Genomic DNA, 16,889 nt, shown 5'->3' on the forward strand with positions numbered 1-16,889 from the left:
AATCGAAACCCTACAACTTTCTTATATTCTATTTTATTTTATAACCTAAAAGAAAACGTGAAAGAAATTAAAATTGATGAGTGATGTAGAATACTACCCATAAGGTATCTTCGAAATGAGTATAGATTCCTCAATTGGTTCTGTGGTCGAGGATACTTTGGACTCTCTGATTGAGTGATTTCTGGTCCTGAATTATAGGACTGCAATCTTGTCTCTTTTTCTCTTTTTCTTTTACTGTTAATATAGATAGGAATATATTTGTGGCTTTGCTTTTGCGTAGCTCCTTGGATCTTTTTCTTTTACTGTTGAATTTTGGAATGTATCTACCATTTTGTGGCTTTGCTTACTCTTTCTAGAGTTCCTTAGAAGTTTCTAGTTTTTTTTTTCCTCAATGGGAGTTCTGAGTGGTTGTGAATTGAAAGTTCCTACTCAAAAAGAAAATATAAAACAAACCCACTATTATAAAAGAAAGAAATTAAAATAAGAAAAAATTTATTCCACCCACGTACCCCAACCAATCGCTATATATATGAGGAATGACATTGAAATATATTTAGTCCTTATTTATTTCTAAGTCAGAACATTTTTTTTTTTTAATTTGTCAAGAAAATAATTAAATAGCCTTTTTTTTTTTTTTTTTTTTTTTGCTTTTAATAACAGTTGGGGTGAGGGTTTCAAATCTAGATACTCCCACAAAGAGAACCAAATAATCAGGAGCATCTTGGCATGGTTATATGGTTAAAATCGCATCACTAATAAGTTGGGAATCATTATTCAAATCACATAAGCTTTGCATGACTAAGAAAGTGTCGATCGACTATTAAAATTACCAAGATATGTTCGGCTTTGATATGACATAGGGATGTTCATAGTTTTTTGAGGAATTATTGTTCCTGGTTCATTCCTTACATTGGAGTGATACATAGGAATAATTGTCCACCTCTTCTTTTTTCTTTTTTTTTTTTCTTTTTATTTTTATTTATTTTTTATTTTTTTATTAGATGATTAGTGCCAAAATACCGATTGTACCAAAAGTCTAAATTCTTGAGATATGATAAATTTAATCATTTAACCATATGCTTGAGATTTTAAATGGAATGTAGAGTGCAAGAGATAAGGATTGAACTTAAGGTTTTTTGCTTTGCTACCATATTAAATTATTGATTGTCTCAAAAGTTTATTTTGACATCTTTATTAAAATCATTAAAAAATACTATTTGAATTAAAAGACTTTTGATATATATTTTCTATATTGTTTTGAGTCTTTTGACATGGAAATGATATAATATTTAGAAGAATTATTGGTTGATATAGGATTGATATTATAGAGATGTTTGTGTGAGAGAGAGATCGATAGAGATGGAGGAAGCCCACTTTGAGAAGAAGTAGCTAGCTTGGTTCAACTTCAAGGTCCAAGCCTAAAATTCAGGTTAAATTGTGGTAAAGCATGCTGAAGAAATGTCTAGAAAAGTGACGAACTATCGAGATTTCCCAAATAAAGAAAACTTTAGTAGTGTCCTCCCAAAGCATGTGGTAGACCCCTTGAAATGACTTCCAATCCACTCGACTTTGAGAAATATGGTCCCCATTGAGCTTATTATTCTGAGCAATCTTCTTCCTTAAACATCTTTACTTGACAGGTTTAGAAGTGATACATTCATTCCCAATTGCCCTTTGAATTCAAGGACAATATTCCACGTATGGCCTTTATATGTACAACTCTATCTAGCTAGAAATGCTATTAGAATTTAGACCTATTATTCCATAGAAATAGTTGCCGACAACCTTTGAGAGGAAAAGATCACACACATCAATACCACCAGTACTCTCAATATAACAATATGTTTCACATAACAAGCATTACAAGATTCTACGTCCAATTTATTTGGAAATTGGAATTGAAAATTAAACAACCAACCAAATGGTCCACATACCCTTTAAAGGGTGTTACTAGAATGTCCTCCCGAAAGCAAAATTTGCTCCAACTTGTACGCTGTTTTGTTCATATAGGACAGAGATTGGGTGCATTGGACCCATTGCGATGACATATGGTCTAGTCAGTCCATTCTCATCTATACTAGAACCAAGATTTCATCAGAATTATATGACTAATAAGTTAGAAGAGCATTTTCATCCATTTGTACAAAATTTTTTGTCTATTTTAGCATAAGAACCATTTTTTTTATTTTTTATATACCCACTTATCAAAATACTATGCATTAGATTATCTATTTTATATTACATTTTATTAAAATATTAATTTTTCTTGATTTTATTAATTGTTTCTCTTTCTTCATGCATAACAATTGCTATCTATTCTCTTCTTTTATTCTTGAAATACATAAAGAAATAATAAATAACAAAATACAAAATAAATAGTGTTAGACTACGAAAAAAATATGATGAAGTTATTTTTAGGAAAAATTGTGTAAATTTTACACTTTTTTTTTTTCTATAATACTCAAATTGATGTGAATGCTCATACTAAGAAAAAAAATATGAATTTTGGATAAATAACATATATAGCATGTCGGTCATTTTTTTTATGCACCACTCATAAATCATAATAGATTACATCATAGTTGCTAAAAATTAATATAGTTTCTTAAAACTTATTAATTACATGTTACGCAGTATCTTTCTAAATCTAAAACTTCTATATAAACCTCTCCTCATTGCCTGCCTTGGGCACCAACCAGTGTAGCCAAACCACCTCTCTTTCTATCTCATACACACACACACTCTCTCTCCTCCCTCGGGCACACCAACCATAGCAGCAAACCTTCTCTCTCTCCAAGCTCTCTAGCTAGCTAGTTTGCAAAGACCAAGTTCCCATGGCTCCAAGCCTAAGCAAAAATGCCCCAGACGTAATGGGGCTCCTTGACAGCAATATAACCTTGTCCATAACCCTAGAAGGATCAAACTTTCTAGCTAATGGCCACCCAGTCCTCACTGAAGTCCCTTTGAACATCATAGCCACACCATCACCCTTTACCACTTCAGACAAGACCAAGAACACAGTTGGCTGCTTTGTTGGGTTTGATGCCGACGAGCCAAAGAGCCAGCATGTTGTTCCCATAGGCAAGCTCAAGAACATAAGGTTCATGAGTATATTCAGGTTCAAAGTCTGGTGGACTACCCACTGGATTGGAAGCAATGGCAAAGATATAGAGAATGAAACCCAGATGGTGATTTTAGACAAGAATGACTTGGGGCGCCCCTATGTTCTCTTACTTCCACTCATTGAAGGTCCATTCAGAGCTTGTCTCCAACATGGTGTCGATGACTATGTGGAAATGTGTGTGGAGAGTGGGTCCACAAGTGTATGTGGGTCCAGCTTCAAAAGCTCTTTGTACATGCATGTAGGTGATGATCCATTTGGTCTTGTTAAGGAGGCTATGAAGGTTATTAGGTTCCATCTGGGGACCTTTAAGCTTCTTGAAGAGAAAAACCCACCAGGTATAGTAGACAAATTTGGTTGGTGTACATGGGATGCGTTTTATCTTAAGGTGCACCCCAACGGGGTTTATGATGGGGTCAAGGGCTTAGTGGAAGGTGGGTGCCCACCAGGCATGGTCTTGATTGATGATGGATGGCAATCAATTTCACATGATGAGGACCCCATCACTGATCAAGATTGCATGAATCGAACGGCTGCAGGTGAACAAATGCCATGTAGGCTAGTAAAATATGATGAAAATTATAAATTTAGGGACTATCAAAGTCCTAAGGTCCCTAAAAATAAAGGGATGGGTGGGTTTATTAGAGAACTTAAAGATGAGTTTAGTAGCATAGAACATGTGTATGTTTGGCATGCACTTTGTGGATATTGGGGTGGGGTTAGACCCAATGTTAAGGGCATGCCTGAGTGTAAGGTCATTACTCCTAAGTTGTCACAGGGATTGCAGATGACAATGGAAGATTTGGCTGTGGACAAGATTGTGAACAATGGAGTTGGGTTGGTACCACCGGAGCTAGTCCACAAGATGTATGAGGGGCTTCACTCTCATCTTGCGTCAGTGGGAATTGATGGTGTGAAAGTTGATGTCATTCACGTAAGTTCTGGAAACCCTTTTTTATCCTCAGAAATTGTTTACTTCTTTCTATGCATAAACTGTTTAATTTGAGTATGGCATGGTTTAGGACTCGCGTACTTCGGCGTGGCTTTGGACTCACGTACTTAGCTTAATAGTTCCTGTAAAATTCTATAATTTTTGCTACTTTCATATGTATCCACAAGTTTTGAAAAGAATATGATTACGTACTAAGTAAAAATACAATTATTATATATATAAAAAATGATAGGAATCCTTACTAACTATTTGACACAATTAAAAAAGAAATGATGGTTGATACTTGATAATATATATCTATATATATCTATATATATATATATATATATGCATCCACATCCAATCAAAAAAATTTGAATTAGAAAAAAAAATAATATGAAATATATATATATATATATATTTATTTATTTAAAAATAAGAAAGCACAAACCTGTACTAGAGCAGGAAATTATATTAAAATCAAAATAGAAGAATATAAATAAATGATAATCTTGCTTGTAGTCCCTTAGATGTGTGACACATACTCTTTGTTTATTATTTGTAAAAGAAGGAGAACCCAAATATACAATTGCGATTGTAACTGCAATTGCAGGGGATAAAGCCAGAAATCTTTTGTCATTGCAACTCTATCCTTTTATTGGCACGTGTCCTCTACTAGTATCAACAGGTGAGTGTTAGGATCATCATTACCATATTCACATCATATAATTGTGTTATTTTTAACATGTATGTATCTATCATGGATTCTTGTGTCAAGAACTAGGTTTCATGAAAAATTAGTTTATCATAATCATGTGATATCTTTTCTCTTCCATCTCACTTGCATTTGAATTGAACGGATAATTAAATTGACAAACCAACTTGAAATTTTGGTTTTCTGATTGTTGTGGATGAGATGCATCAGAATTTCTTATCAATTCTATTATAATAAATCAAGGAAAGATATATCAAACAATCAAATTGTATTTTCCTTTATTTTTATTTTTTATTTTTTTATTTTTTGGAAGAGTAAAACTTTTATTGTGAAAGGGAATTATATATTGGGGCTGATTGTATTGAATTAATGAATAGCCACATTGTTCTAAGTTAAAAAGAGATAATCATGTAAGAGAAAAAAGAGGGAAAGATGGCCCTGATATGGTTGCAGGGCTCAGCTATTTAATAAACAGGCCCATATGAGTTGGGCTACTTGGGCTGATCTTGTGTTATTTTATATTATTATGCCTGGGCCTATGGAATTGGTGAATTTGTTCAGGGGAAAAAAATACAAACCAACAAACAAAAATAACGTTTGATCTTGGGTGAACATTTGACGTTTGCAGTTGCTTGAGATGTTATCTGAGGAATATGGTGGCAGAGTTGAGCTAGCCAAAGCTTATTACAAGGCCTTGACTGCTTCTGTGAAGAAACACTTCAAAGGGAATGGTGTCATTGCTAGCATGGAACACTGCAATGACTTCATGTTCCTTGGAACAGAAGCCATAACACTTGGACGAGTTGGTATGTAAAATTTAACTTAAATGTCTTTGGATATACTAATAAGAGAATCCAAGCGTTAAACTTTCTGTTTGTGATGCATATAGGAGATGATTTTTGGTGCACTGACCCGTCGGGGGATCCAAATGGTACATTTTGGCTACAAGGGTGTCACATGGTACATTGTGCCTATAATAGCTTGTGGATGGGAAATTTTATACATCCAGATTGGGACATGTTCCAATCCACTCATCCTTGTGCTGAATTCCATGCTGCATCTCGAGCGATTTCTGGTGGACCAATTTATGTAAGTGACTCTGTTGGAAAACACAACTTTAAGTTACTCAAAAGCCTAGTGTTGCCAGATGGGTCTATTCTGCGATGCCAATACTATGCACTTCCTACTAGAGATTGCCTATTTGAAGACCCCTTACATGATGGGAAAACAATGCTCAAGATTTGGAACCTTAACAAAGTAAGACATTAATATTTACAAGTTCAAGCAAGTTTGATAGTAGCATACCTAAAAGTATATCTTTAAAGCATAATATAATACAATTTAGATTAGATTGCATGTTTAGTTCTCAATTTTGAAATTTGTTTCAAAATTATACTTTAAAATGTTTTACTTTAATTCATATTCTTTCAAAATTGTTTTAAAATGTCATTATCGTTATCTAATGAATGGAAGATTTTGACGTGCATGGCAAACGAAACTCATGTCGTTTTATCAAAGTAATCTTGGTTTCTTGAATTTCATTTCTTATGGCAACATTTTTCATTCATTGAACGATAGTAAGAACCTTTTTGGAACATTTTAAAGTACAAAGAAATTCTGAGAGACCAAATATGCAATTCAACATACGATTTATATACAGTAATGTTAATATAATGTTTTGTTATTTAAAATTTGTCACAGTACTCGGGAGTTTTAGGACTTTTCAACTGTCAAGGAGGGGGGTGGTGCCCTCAATCCAGGCGAAACAAGAGTGCCTCACAATTTTCACACTTAGTGACCTGTGATACTAGTCCTAAAGATATTGAATGGAACAATGGAAAGCACCCCATTTCCACAAAAGGGGTGGATATATTTGCAGTCTATATGCTCCAAGAAAAGAAGCTGAAGTTGTTGAAGTCATCAGAGACATTGGAGATTTCACTTAAGCCATTTTGTTTTGAGCTTCTTATTGTTTCTCCAGTGACAGTCTTGCCCAAACAAATAATCCAATTTGCTCCAATTGGATTAGTCAACATGCTGAACTGTGGTGGTGCAATTCAGTTAGTTGAATTTGATGATGATGAGAATTTGGTAAGAGTTGGAGTGGGGGGAAGTGGAGAAATGAGAGTGTTTGCATCAGAGAAACCTATGAGTTGCAAGATTGATGGAGTAGGTGTGGAATTTAGTTATGAAGATAAGATGGTCACAGTGCAAGTTCCCTGGCCTAATTCCTCAAGATCATCCCTTGTTGAGTACTCATTTTGAGTTCATGGTGCAATCGCTGGAGTTCAACATTGAAAGCGTGGTTAAATTTACTGCTAACTTTTTTCCCCACTTTCTCTAGAAAGAGCAAGTGCTTTTGTTGATTTTCAATGACCTTCAAACTTATGAAAATAACGTTTTCCCTGCAAGTCATATTATCATTACAATTGTTTGCTAATATGCTTGGAGACTAGGATAAGATGCCATAAGGGGACACGTGTTTGATGTTATAGGACTGTGTAGCAACATGGCCTAAAAAATTTGGATTGTATCTTGTAACTTGTTCATGTCTCCACACTTTCAAATATGTTTAGCTTGCTAGTGTGACTCTCTATACTCTGGAAAAAACTTAATTATGAACTGTTTTTAAACTTCAAATGTTATAATGCAGTTTCTTTCTGTGCCACAAAGGTTGCTAAAATCGGTTATGGTTGTGCATGTCCTACTACAGAAATAATTTGCTACTTTTTAAAAACTCATAGTAAATTAAATATGCACTTTATCTAAATATATTAATGTTTAATTTTTTTTTTCTTTATGAATCATCATGTTTTAATTTGCTACTTTTGAATTAATAAATATATGTTAGGCCATTTAAAAAAAGAAAAAAAAAAGATTTTTTTTTTCACTTAAAAAACAGAAAGTTAAAAATTGCAATTTTTTAATCATAAAAGGTTGCAATTGGCAATTTGGGAAAGTAGATCACAGTTCACAGATTCCTAGTGGCAAGACATAGCGATTGATTCCCAATCCTTCAGTTAGAGTCTCTTATTATAGCTCCCCCCGTAAGCCTCTGTTTGGAATTTGGGAAAATTAAGAGGAAAAAAATACACAATCATGAGATCGTCGGAGTTCATGGACAAGCAAATCGCCGAATTGTCTTGATCTCATTCCCAAGATTTCTCCCTATTCTCAAACCATGTCATGGAGGGTAGAAAGTTTTAAGATACCAAACCATGTCTAAATAGGTCAGTAACAAATAAGAACCTACTAACTTGCCTGCAAGGTCATTAACAAACAACCCCAACAAACCCAAGTACAGAGTTGAATCTCCAACCTAATCGAAATTTGAACGTAAAAGGGCGCAAGCCCGCAAGGGACCCTACAAAAAAGTTGGTTTTTTTTTTTTTTTTTTTTTTTTTTTTTTTTTTTTTTTTTTCACAACCATGTACATAGACTTTAAAGAATCACATATTACAAAATCTATATTATAGCAAAACACAAATATCAAAACAAAATTCAATTACCTTTCTAAGTCACTAAGTCCTTCATTTTTGAAGTTTATGGAGACACTTTCACATTAATTTAAAGGAACTTAGTATTTTAACTAAAGAATTTTGAAACTAATAAACTATTATACCCATCATCTTTAATAGCATGCTAAGAGTGTTGGACAAAGATATCTCAAGACCATTCCAAGAGATTAGAAGATGCTTCAAAATATGAGAATTTAAATCTTTTTTTATAAAACTCCAATTTATACTCCATCACACAAAAAACCAAAAAAAATGATCAAATTGCATTGTTTTTAGCTAAAATAGCTTGAGAAACACAAAGACTTGCACTATACTAGTATAATTAATCAACATATCTATTGGGGAAGCCTATATTAGAGTTGATTTTCAATAATTAACATACACATAGAATTTTCAAAATCAGCATCAAACTCTTAGATAAAATACTGGAAAACAAAAGCTAACAAACACAGCATCAAAAAAAAACCCTCATAAATCCAACCCATACTTAAATTGATACTATTGTTATACCACACCATTAACACTTAGAAACTCCTTTTTAAGCATTTCTTTAATATAATATGTTCAAACCTTTTACATTCAACCCATACTTCAGATTCGAAAGGACATGTTTGTAATTTCAAAGTACCTAAACCCTAGCCCCAAATTATACCAATGGTGAGGAAGAGAAGTATCTATGGATGGAGAGAGAGAAAACGAGAGAGATGTTTGGAGAGTTCTGCTATGTAATTTCCATAATTTCTTGGGAAACAAACAGAGAGAGATAGACATGTAATCGAAAAATTATGCAGTGGAGAGGGCTGCATCTGTCAACGGCTAGCTCATCGTCGGAGATGAGATTACCGACCACCGTGAATCAGCCCATCAAAGATGAGATGAGCCAAAATGAGTTTTCCTTTGAAAATTTTGGGATATCTTTTATCAAGGGTTGTCATAGGTTGCGTTGAAAAATGTTTAAATTTGGAGGCAAAACTATCGTTGGATTGTTAAAACTAGCCCGCTAGCTAGATTTTAATGACTTGTTTCTATGGTTGTATAGGTTTATTTCGAGAATTTTATTGACCCTCAAAATAAAGCTAGTCAACCATACACTCCAGTTTTTAGTGATGGTTTCGCACTTTTTAGTGAACCCCTTTGAAAAAAGTGGGTTGAAATAAGTCAAGTTTGTTGTGGTGTACATCCAAAGCCAATTAAATTCCTAATCGTTAGTAGGAAAATGAGGCAATTACATTCCTAACATGGGGGTTAGCTTCCATTGTTCCTTAATCACTTTAGGACTCTTAATTGGAGCCTAAATTATAAAATACTCTCAGAATATCATAAATTATATACTATTTCCTCTCACATTAAAGTGAGTCCACTAATTAAATTTATGGTAGGACCTACAATTTATGTAAAAGGGAGAGTATGCATTTATGGTATTACAGAAATATTCAATAATTTTTCAAAAAACATAATATTAGTGTAAATATGAAATTTAATTGGTAATAAAACTAATTTGATATTCAAGCTGCAGTGTATTTTTGTGCTCATGCATGAACGTGAAAGGGTGGGTGGGGCTTTTTTTTTTTTTTTTTTTTTTGGAAGCTAGATAGTTGACATGACTGTATCTGTATGCGTGACATTGCCTGGTGAAAGGTTTTAAAGTTTCTAAGTTTGTATTGAATGCTATCATTGGGTAAGCTATGTAGCAATGCTTTTCTTTTTTGAGTGTTGGCCTTAGATCAATATATGTTTAGTGCTAGTTTTGAAAAATTTTAAATCGATAGTAATGATGTTTACCTTAAACATTTTCTATATCTGAAATGAGATAAAAGGTGTTGGGCAATATCAGCCCGATTAAAAAGATATGTATTAAGTTGGTGCACAGTATTTCCACCGTAATGTTATCACATGCAGTAGTGGAAAAATTAAAAAAAAAAAAAAAAACTTCAATAAATTAATCTCATTATGCACTTTGGGTGTGATGGTCACACCACAAGTATAAGTTATTGTGAGGTGGGGATTTAAGTTTAGGTTAACTATTTTAATTTGAATCTATCAGTGAAATTACTTTTTTGCCCACAATCTCTTAGTGTTAGGATTTGCTTTTTTGCCCACAATGACACAATCCTAAAACTTATTAGAATTTGTTGTGAAAGTGTGGTCAAAATCTTCACTAATGATTCTAATTTAAATTTACTAGTCGCTAACCCGTGCAATGCACGGGATTGTTTTAAATCAAATGTCAACATGTTTAATTAGGTTTAAACATTTCTCAAATTTCAATTATTAAAAGTTAAATTGGCTCTAATATAAGATGAAACATGTAATATTATGAAGTAATATTAAAAATGAGATAAATACAAATATTATGAAGTAATATATTACAATAATCATAATGTGCTCTTACATTTGGTCTAATAAGTATTACGAAAGAGCCAATAACTAGAATAAATATACAATTGTGCTTACATCTTCAAGCTTTATCCAATGCTTTTCAAGAATGTATTTCCTCCCTTTCTTAGGCTCTTCTCTTTTCTCAACTTCTTCAAGCTACTTAATTTTTCACCAAATTAGTATCAAGTATAACACCAAATTATACCAATTCATCAAAGATTTACAATGCAAAACCAAACACTCTTAATGTCAATAAATTTCATAATAACCCCACCCCAATTTATTCTACAATTTGACATCTAATTCTCTTTTAATAGCATCCAATGATTCACTGTATATTAATAATTGATGAAAATTTTTAAATAATAATAATTTATATTAATACTTGTAAGCTCCTTCAACAAAATCACCAAGCAAGTCCAATTGCTTCCACTAACAGTACTTAATAGAGCCTATAAAACTGTATAGAAACACATAAAAGAACTAAATAGAATTTATAAGCCAACAAATAACAAAAAAAAAACAAAAAAAAAACTCTATCTCTGCCTTTCAACATAACCATCATAAAAGGATTGAAGAAAAAAGAATTAAAAGTAAACTACAATAGTAGGTAGTCAGTTGAATGAATTAAACCCTTAAAAAAGGTGTGTACACAACATGTATTCCTCCTCCTCCTCATTCATAAATGGATTTCTTTTATGTCCACATCCAATTAATTACATGACCCAGCCAACAACAAGAATTATTTCTAATAGTAATGAATAGACAATCACTTTTAAGTGAATGCATTAACACCACTCACAATTTTACATGAAATTTATATCAATACCTGTAAGCTCCTTCAGCAAAACCTGACATTTATCAAAATTCATCATCTACCACTATAAATTGATGCAAGAAGGTCACTCCTAAAAATAAATGATTTCTAAACATCATAATATAATGAAAATGATAAATGTAAGAGTCTATAGAATAACACATAGGAATGTAATGAAAACAATAGTGTGAACCGTGAATCAAATTTTAAAGTAAATTTACATATGGTTTATCATATTTGTGGTTTTCTTACTAAGTCTTAGTGATACCCATTGAAAAGCTTCAAACAGGGCCAAAAAAAAAAAAAAAAAACAAAAAAAAAAACCTTTTACAAACCTTTTCTTTTAAAGATATATAGATAATAGGTCATACAGTACCAATTGATTTGTGGTAAATTATGATGAAATAAGCTTCAAGACCCCAATATTTATAATTCACTTAAGTCAGAAAGTAAATTCCCAAAGTCATAATCTATTTATTCTAAAGACAACCACACAAAAATACATGTAAAACACTAACAGTTCTATATAAACAAAATTAAAACTTAAAGAAATAAAAATTGAAAGAAGAAGATGAAGAATAAGAAATATTAGAAGAAATTCTTACCCCAAATTCTCAGCTGCAAGTTCATGTTGTCTTTCCCACCATGCCTCTTGCTTTTGCACATCCTTTACCAAACTCACTCTAACTTGAAACACCTAAGCAATCCCTACCAAAATGAAAATATCACCCGTTGAAAAGCCATAAAAGAGTCAAACTTTACACGTATAAATAGAGAAAAAAAAACAAACTTTACACACATGCACATATACATGGAGAAAGACAGAGACCTTGCAGGTAGTGTAGATATCAATGGCTTAAATTGAAAATTGAAAAGGGCTGTACAAAGGTCTGAAATAGGTGGACAACCTAGATGCTTTGGTTGGGATATTGAACAGAATAACCGCTACAGTGGGAAGAATCAGCAAAAAAACATCAAGGTATAAGACTCATCATATTCTAATAATTACGAAAATCCTTGTAGTAAGCAAAACAAATATCATGTTGTATTGGCATGAAAAAAATAAATAAATAAATAATCCAAACGAAAACAGAGGATTTCCATAAAATAAACATAAAAAATTTCCAAGCTATTTTTTTTTTATTTTGACTTCACTCAGACAATTGTCGAGCACATCGGGTGATGCTATGATAGGGTTGGCCTATCTTCAAAAATCTTTTGTCTCAATGAGTCTTATGTAAAGGTCTAGAATTTTGAAGAAAGGACACCATGCAATTCAGCTTGATCCAAAATCTACCAACTAAAAAGGGCAATTGATGATATAAACTATACAATATTTTTAAATAACAAATCACAACACATATAGGAACATAAAAATTCAATGCGTCCAATAATTTGAATTATTTAAACCCTCTATATCTAAACCCATCAATCTATGAATTCAATTATAATTCCCCCATGATCCAATTATGAAAATAATAATAATAGCAAAGTAATGTAAATCCAGAACCAATAACCAAAAATTAAAGAAAGAATCTTCCACCTCTAGAGGAAGAAGCCCAAGTTTGAAAACCCACTAAAGCAGAAGAAACCATAGCCCTAAAGTAAATACAATTAAATTTTTGTTTGGAAAACCCTTTTTAAGGCTGGCGAACTAAAGGCCAATCATTCAGCCATAGCAACCCAAAACACCAAAAGTAAATAATAACTGGGCAGGACATTGGAGAAGAAGCTTAGGTCTACAACCAAACAAAGAATCAAACAAAACCCCTCAAAAAATCTATTTGGGTTTCTCATAAACGACCCTAAAGCCCAATCTTTATGACCAATCTTGAATCTACAACAATACTCCACGACTTATGGCGTCTTTGCTTAGATTGTGGTTTTTTAGGATTGTGAGAAACCAATCAGCAAAAGGAAAAAGTAGACTTACAATTATGAACCAAAATTAAGAACCAAGGGAGTCATACACAGTAGCCATACCCTCTGCCACGGCTAGGACAGTGGTTTGTTTGGTGATGCCTTCTTTCTATCTCGGACCTGACAGTGTGGGGGTGGCTTCTTGGCAGGATTGATTTTCAGTGTTGGGTTTTAGGGAAGGAGAAAGTAGAGAATAGAGAAAAGAGAGGAACGGTAGAGCCTGGGTCTACGTTTTGGAGGAAGGATAAGGCAGAGCGTGGGTTAGGGTTTTCAAATATATATTTGTGTTTATCGGGTTTTAGAATAGGTTTTTTTTTTTTTTTTTTAATACTTGCTGTCGGAGAAAATTGTGGTAGGTTCATATGTTTAGGTTATATATATATATATATATATTTTTTTTTTTTTGATTAATGAAATTACTTTTTTTACCCGTAATCCTTAGCTTATTAGGTCTCGCTTTTCTTTTGCCCACAATCCAAAATTGTTTAGTGCTAGTTTTGAAAAATTTAAATCGATAGTAATGATGTTTCCTTTGTAATGTTATCACACGGAGTACTCAAACAATTAAAAAAGAAAAAAAAAAAAAACAACTTTAATAAATTAATCTTATTGTGTAGTTTTGGTGTGATGATCACACTACAAGTATAAGTTTTTGTGAGGTGGAGACATAAGTTTAGGTTAACTATTTTAATTTGAATCGATCAATAAAATTACTTTTTTGCCCACAATCCTAAACCTATTAGTGTTAGGATTTGCTTTTTTGACCACAACCCTAAAACTTATTAGAATTTGTTACGTACGGACAATTGGACCCATACACTCATCGTCCCACCACTATATATAAACCCATAGTCCCATACATTCAACAATCATCTCTTCTCTCTAAACTCGAAGTAACACTGCCATTCAAAGGTATTGTTTGTTTTTTTTTTTTTTTCCTTTTCTTCGCGCGCTCTCTCTTTCTGTGTGTGCTTTTTTTTTTTTTTTTTGGATCAAATCTCTCTCTCCGTGTTTTTGTTTTGAGTCAAACTGACTTGCGTACTTAACTCTATGTAGTAGTACGTAGTAGAAGAACATTGATTGACAGCACCAAAGCAAATTTGAGGAACTACTTTAAGAGATTACAATAGTTTTGAGTATGGCGCCGGCAAAACAGGTAACGAGTTTTGGTTTCTTTTTCTTTTTTTTTTTCTTCTTTTTGTTATGATGAATTCCTTCTAGTTCTGAATTTCTTGTATTTTGTTACTATTCTTATTTGGAACCTGTTTGTTTACCATTCTTGTATTCCTTCTAGTTCTGAATTTCTTGTATTTCTTGTATTTTTTTTTTTGATGAATTCCTTCTAGTTCTGAATTTCTTGTACGTATTTTGTTACTGTTCTTATTTGGAACCTGTTTGTTTACCATTCTTCCATATTGAACAAATTAAGGTAAGTAAAGCAAGAAACTGGAATTAATTTGAATTTTGAACTACCTAGATATTTTCCTTCCCACACAAAAGAAAAGAAAAAAAAAGAAAAGAAACCACAATTCTCTGATTCTTTAATTTCTCAATTTATATGAATACTAGAATCTAGAATCAAAAAACACATACATTAAATGTTTGTTACGTATTTATGTTAGTCATCATACTTTTAATAATTCTTCTATATTGAATTGGTATCAATTTGCCTACTTCATTTTCTTGTAGTATGTACTATTTATATTGAAGTGATCTTATTATTTTTAGTCGGCGGATTTGGATTTGAAAGAACATTATTATCAATATACAGTATATACCTACCTCTTGTTCAGCCCCTTGTTCAGATTTATTAATAGGAATATGCAATTGAGTGGAAATTAGTAAATTGCTATTTGATTACCTTGCAATTGATTTCACCGAGGGAAGGCAAAAAAATTCTTAAAAATCTCACCCTGATAAATATGTCATATACTATATAGTCACAAATCTATAGCCACAATCTGCTTGTTAGTTATTACACGTATATAGTCACCTATATGGTCATTAAATTTGTATCGTATATGATATGACTTATGAGCATTAAATTTTAGTGTAATTGTCAATTTATGTTGTTGCTTTGCTTATAATGTTAGTTCACTTTTTTGCACTCAATTTTACCTTTCATATTTCTGTCTCAGCCTTGACTAAACTACCCAAATAAGTTACGTACATTATCATCCATCATTTTCTTATTGTGGTCTATGTTTAATTTTTGAGAAAAATAAGAGAAAATAGAATGAAGCGCGTTTTGCGCTTCCCAGACGTTTGCGTTTCTGCTTCTTTTTTTTTTTTTTTTTTTTAGCCGAAAAGTTTGACTTTTCAACCAATTTTCAGCCACATGTGGGTATACTGTTCACGGACCCACAAATTTCACTTTTCAACCACTTTTTCATTAAAAATGGGTCTCACGGTACTATTTATACATTTAAAAATTATTTTACTACAGTGTTTTTCAGTTTTCAATTTTCTGACAATTTCAAAAAGCTGTTCATACTATGAACATAGTATGAGGGCGGTCGGGTAAGTATGCCCCCATCGTCTAGTGGTTCAGGACATCTCTCTTTCAAGGAGGCAACGGGGATCGGACTTCCCCTGGGGGTAGGGTACTACGCAAGGAAGTTGATCATGGATTATCAATATGCCTGGAATTGATTCTTCTTGGGTCGATGCCCGAGCGGTTAATGGGGACGGACTGTAAATTCGTTGGCAATATGTCTACGCTGGTTCAAATCCAGCTCGGCCCAATAATTCACTGATCCACCATGAAATGAATAACCCATTTGTTGTTCCCCAAAAAGGCCTAATCGGAATATCCAAACGGACCCTTAATGTGACCTTAAATAAGAATGATTTTCTAAGTTTTCTCTTTCTTTCTTTTTTGTGATTGTGTTATTGTATTTTTTTTTTTTTTGTAAATATAGGGTAGGAAATAAAACTAGAAATTATTTTAGTTCTTAGGTGAAGGTTATTAATGTTTTGGTCTTTTTCTATATCAAATATTTTTGTAAATTTCCATCAAAAAATATATATATTTTTATAGATGATAAAAGTTAAATTGTTGTAAATATTTTTTATTTGGTATATGTGCTTTAACAGAATTTCGACGAGTGGGTAGAATCACAAGAGGATAAGGACATATGGGAGTATGACTCGAAGAAGAGGAATATTGTAGGCATGGGGCCATGTTTGTGCAACTGTTTACTCACATCACTAATCACCTCAATTACTTAAACGGTAGAAATGAGTTCAACGGTTGGTTGAAGAAGAGCATGCATATTAAAACAATGACAGAGGGAAAAAGAAAATGGTTAGAGGTGATATTTGATGGTCCAATCAATCAGGTTAAAGGGAATGATGAAGGGGATGCTAGAATTGCAAAGGGAATTCGTACTGACATTTTAAGTCTTCATGAACTGGTGAATAAAGTCACACAGAAACGGAAATCGAATTTTGTTAAACCAGAGGTGCTAATACTGTTCTGTAAGAGC

At 32.7% G+C, this 16,889-nt stretch overlaps 1 protein-coding gene, 1 long non-coding RNA gene and 1 other non-coding gene across 4 annotated transcripts; 2 read left to right on the forward strand and 1 right to left on the reverse strand.

The window, feature by feature from the left end:
• Positions 1–2,679: 2,679 nt before the first annotated feature.
• On the forward strand, positions 2,680–7,354 carry LOC126702044 (galactinol--sucrose galactosyltransferase-like). Its single transcript, XM_050400643.1, has 4 exons — positions 2,680–4,055; positions 5,396–5,573; positions 5,657–6,024; positions 6,469–7,354. The coding sequence occupies exons 1-4, from the start codon at positions 2,835–2,837 to the stop codon at positions 7,030–7,032; spliced, it is 2,331 nt and encodes a 776-aa protein (XP_050256600.1). The 5' UTR covers positions 2,680–2,834; the 3' UTR covers positions 7,033–7,354.
• Positions 7,355–11,242: 3,888 nt separating this feature from the next.
• LOC126702048 (uncharacterized) lies at positions 11,243–13,680 on the reverse strand. 2 transcript variants are annotated; one of them, XR_007647642.1, is made up of 3 exons: positions 13,465–13,680; positions 12,087–12,189; positions 11,243–11,515 (listed from the first exon to the last, which is right to left on the reverse strand). It is a non-coding gene; the product is annotated as an uncharacterized LOC126702048 (long non-coding RNA). The 2 variants fall into 2 exon arrangements; XR_007647641.1 differs by having other exon boundaries at positions 13,415–13,680.
• A 2,381-nt stretch (positions 13,681–16,061) lies between these two features.
• On the forward strand, positions 16,062–16,145 carry TRNAY-GUA (transfer RNA tyrosine (anticodon GUA)). The gene has a single exon. It is a non-coding gene; the product is annotated as a tRNA-Tyr (tRNA).
• The last annotated feature ends 744 nt before the right edge of the window (positions 16,146–16,889 follow it).

Source organism: Quercus robur, chromosome 10, assembly GCF_932294415.1.
Source record: "Quercus robur chromosome 10, dhQueRobu3.1, whole genome shotgun sequence".
NCBI lineage: Eukaryota > Viridiplantae > Streptophyta > Magnoliopsida > Fagales > Fagaceae > Quercus > Quercus robur.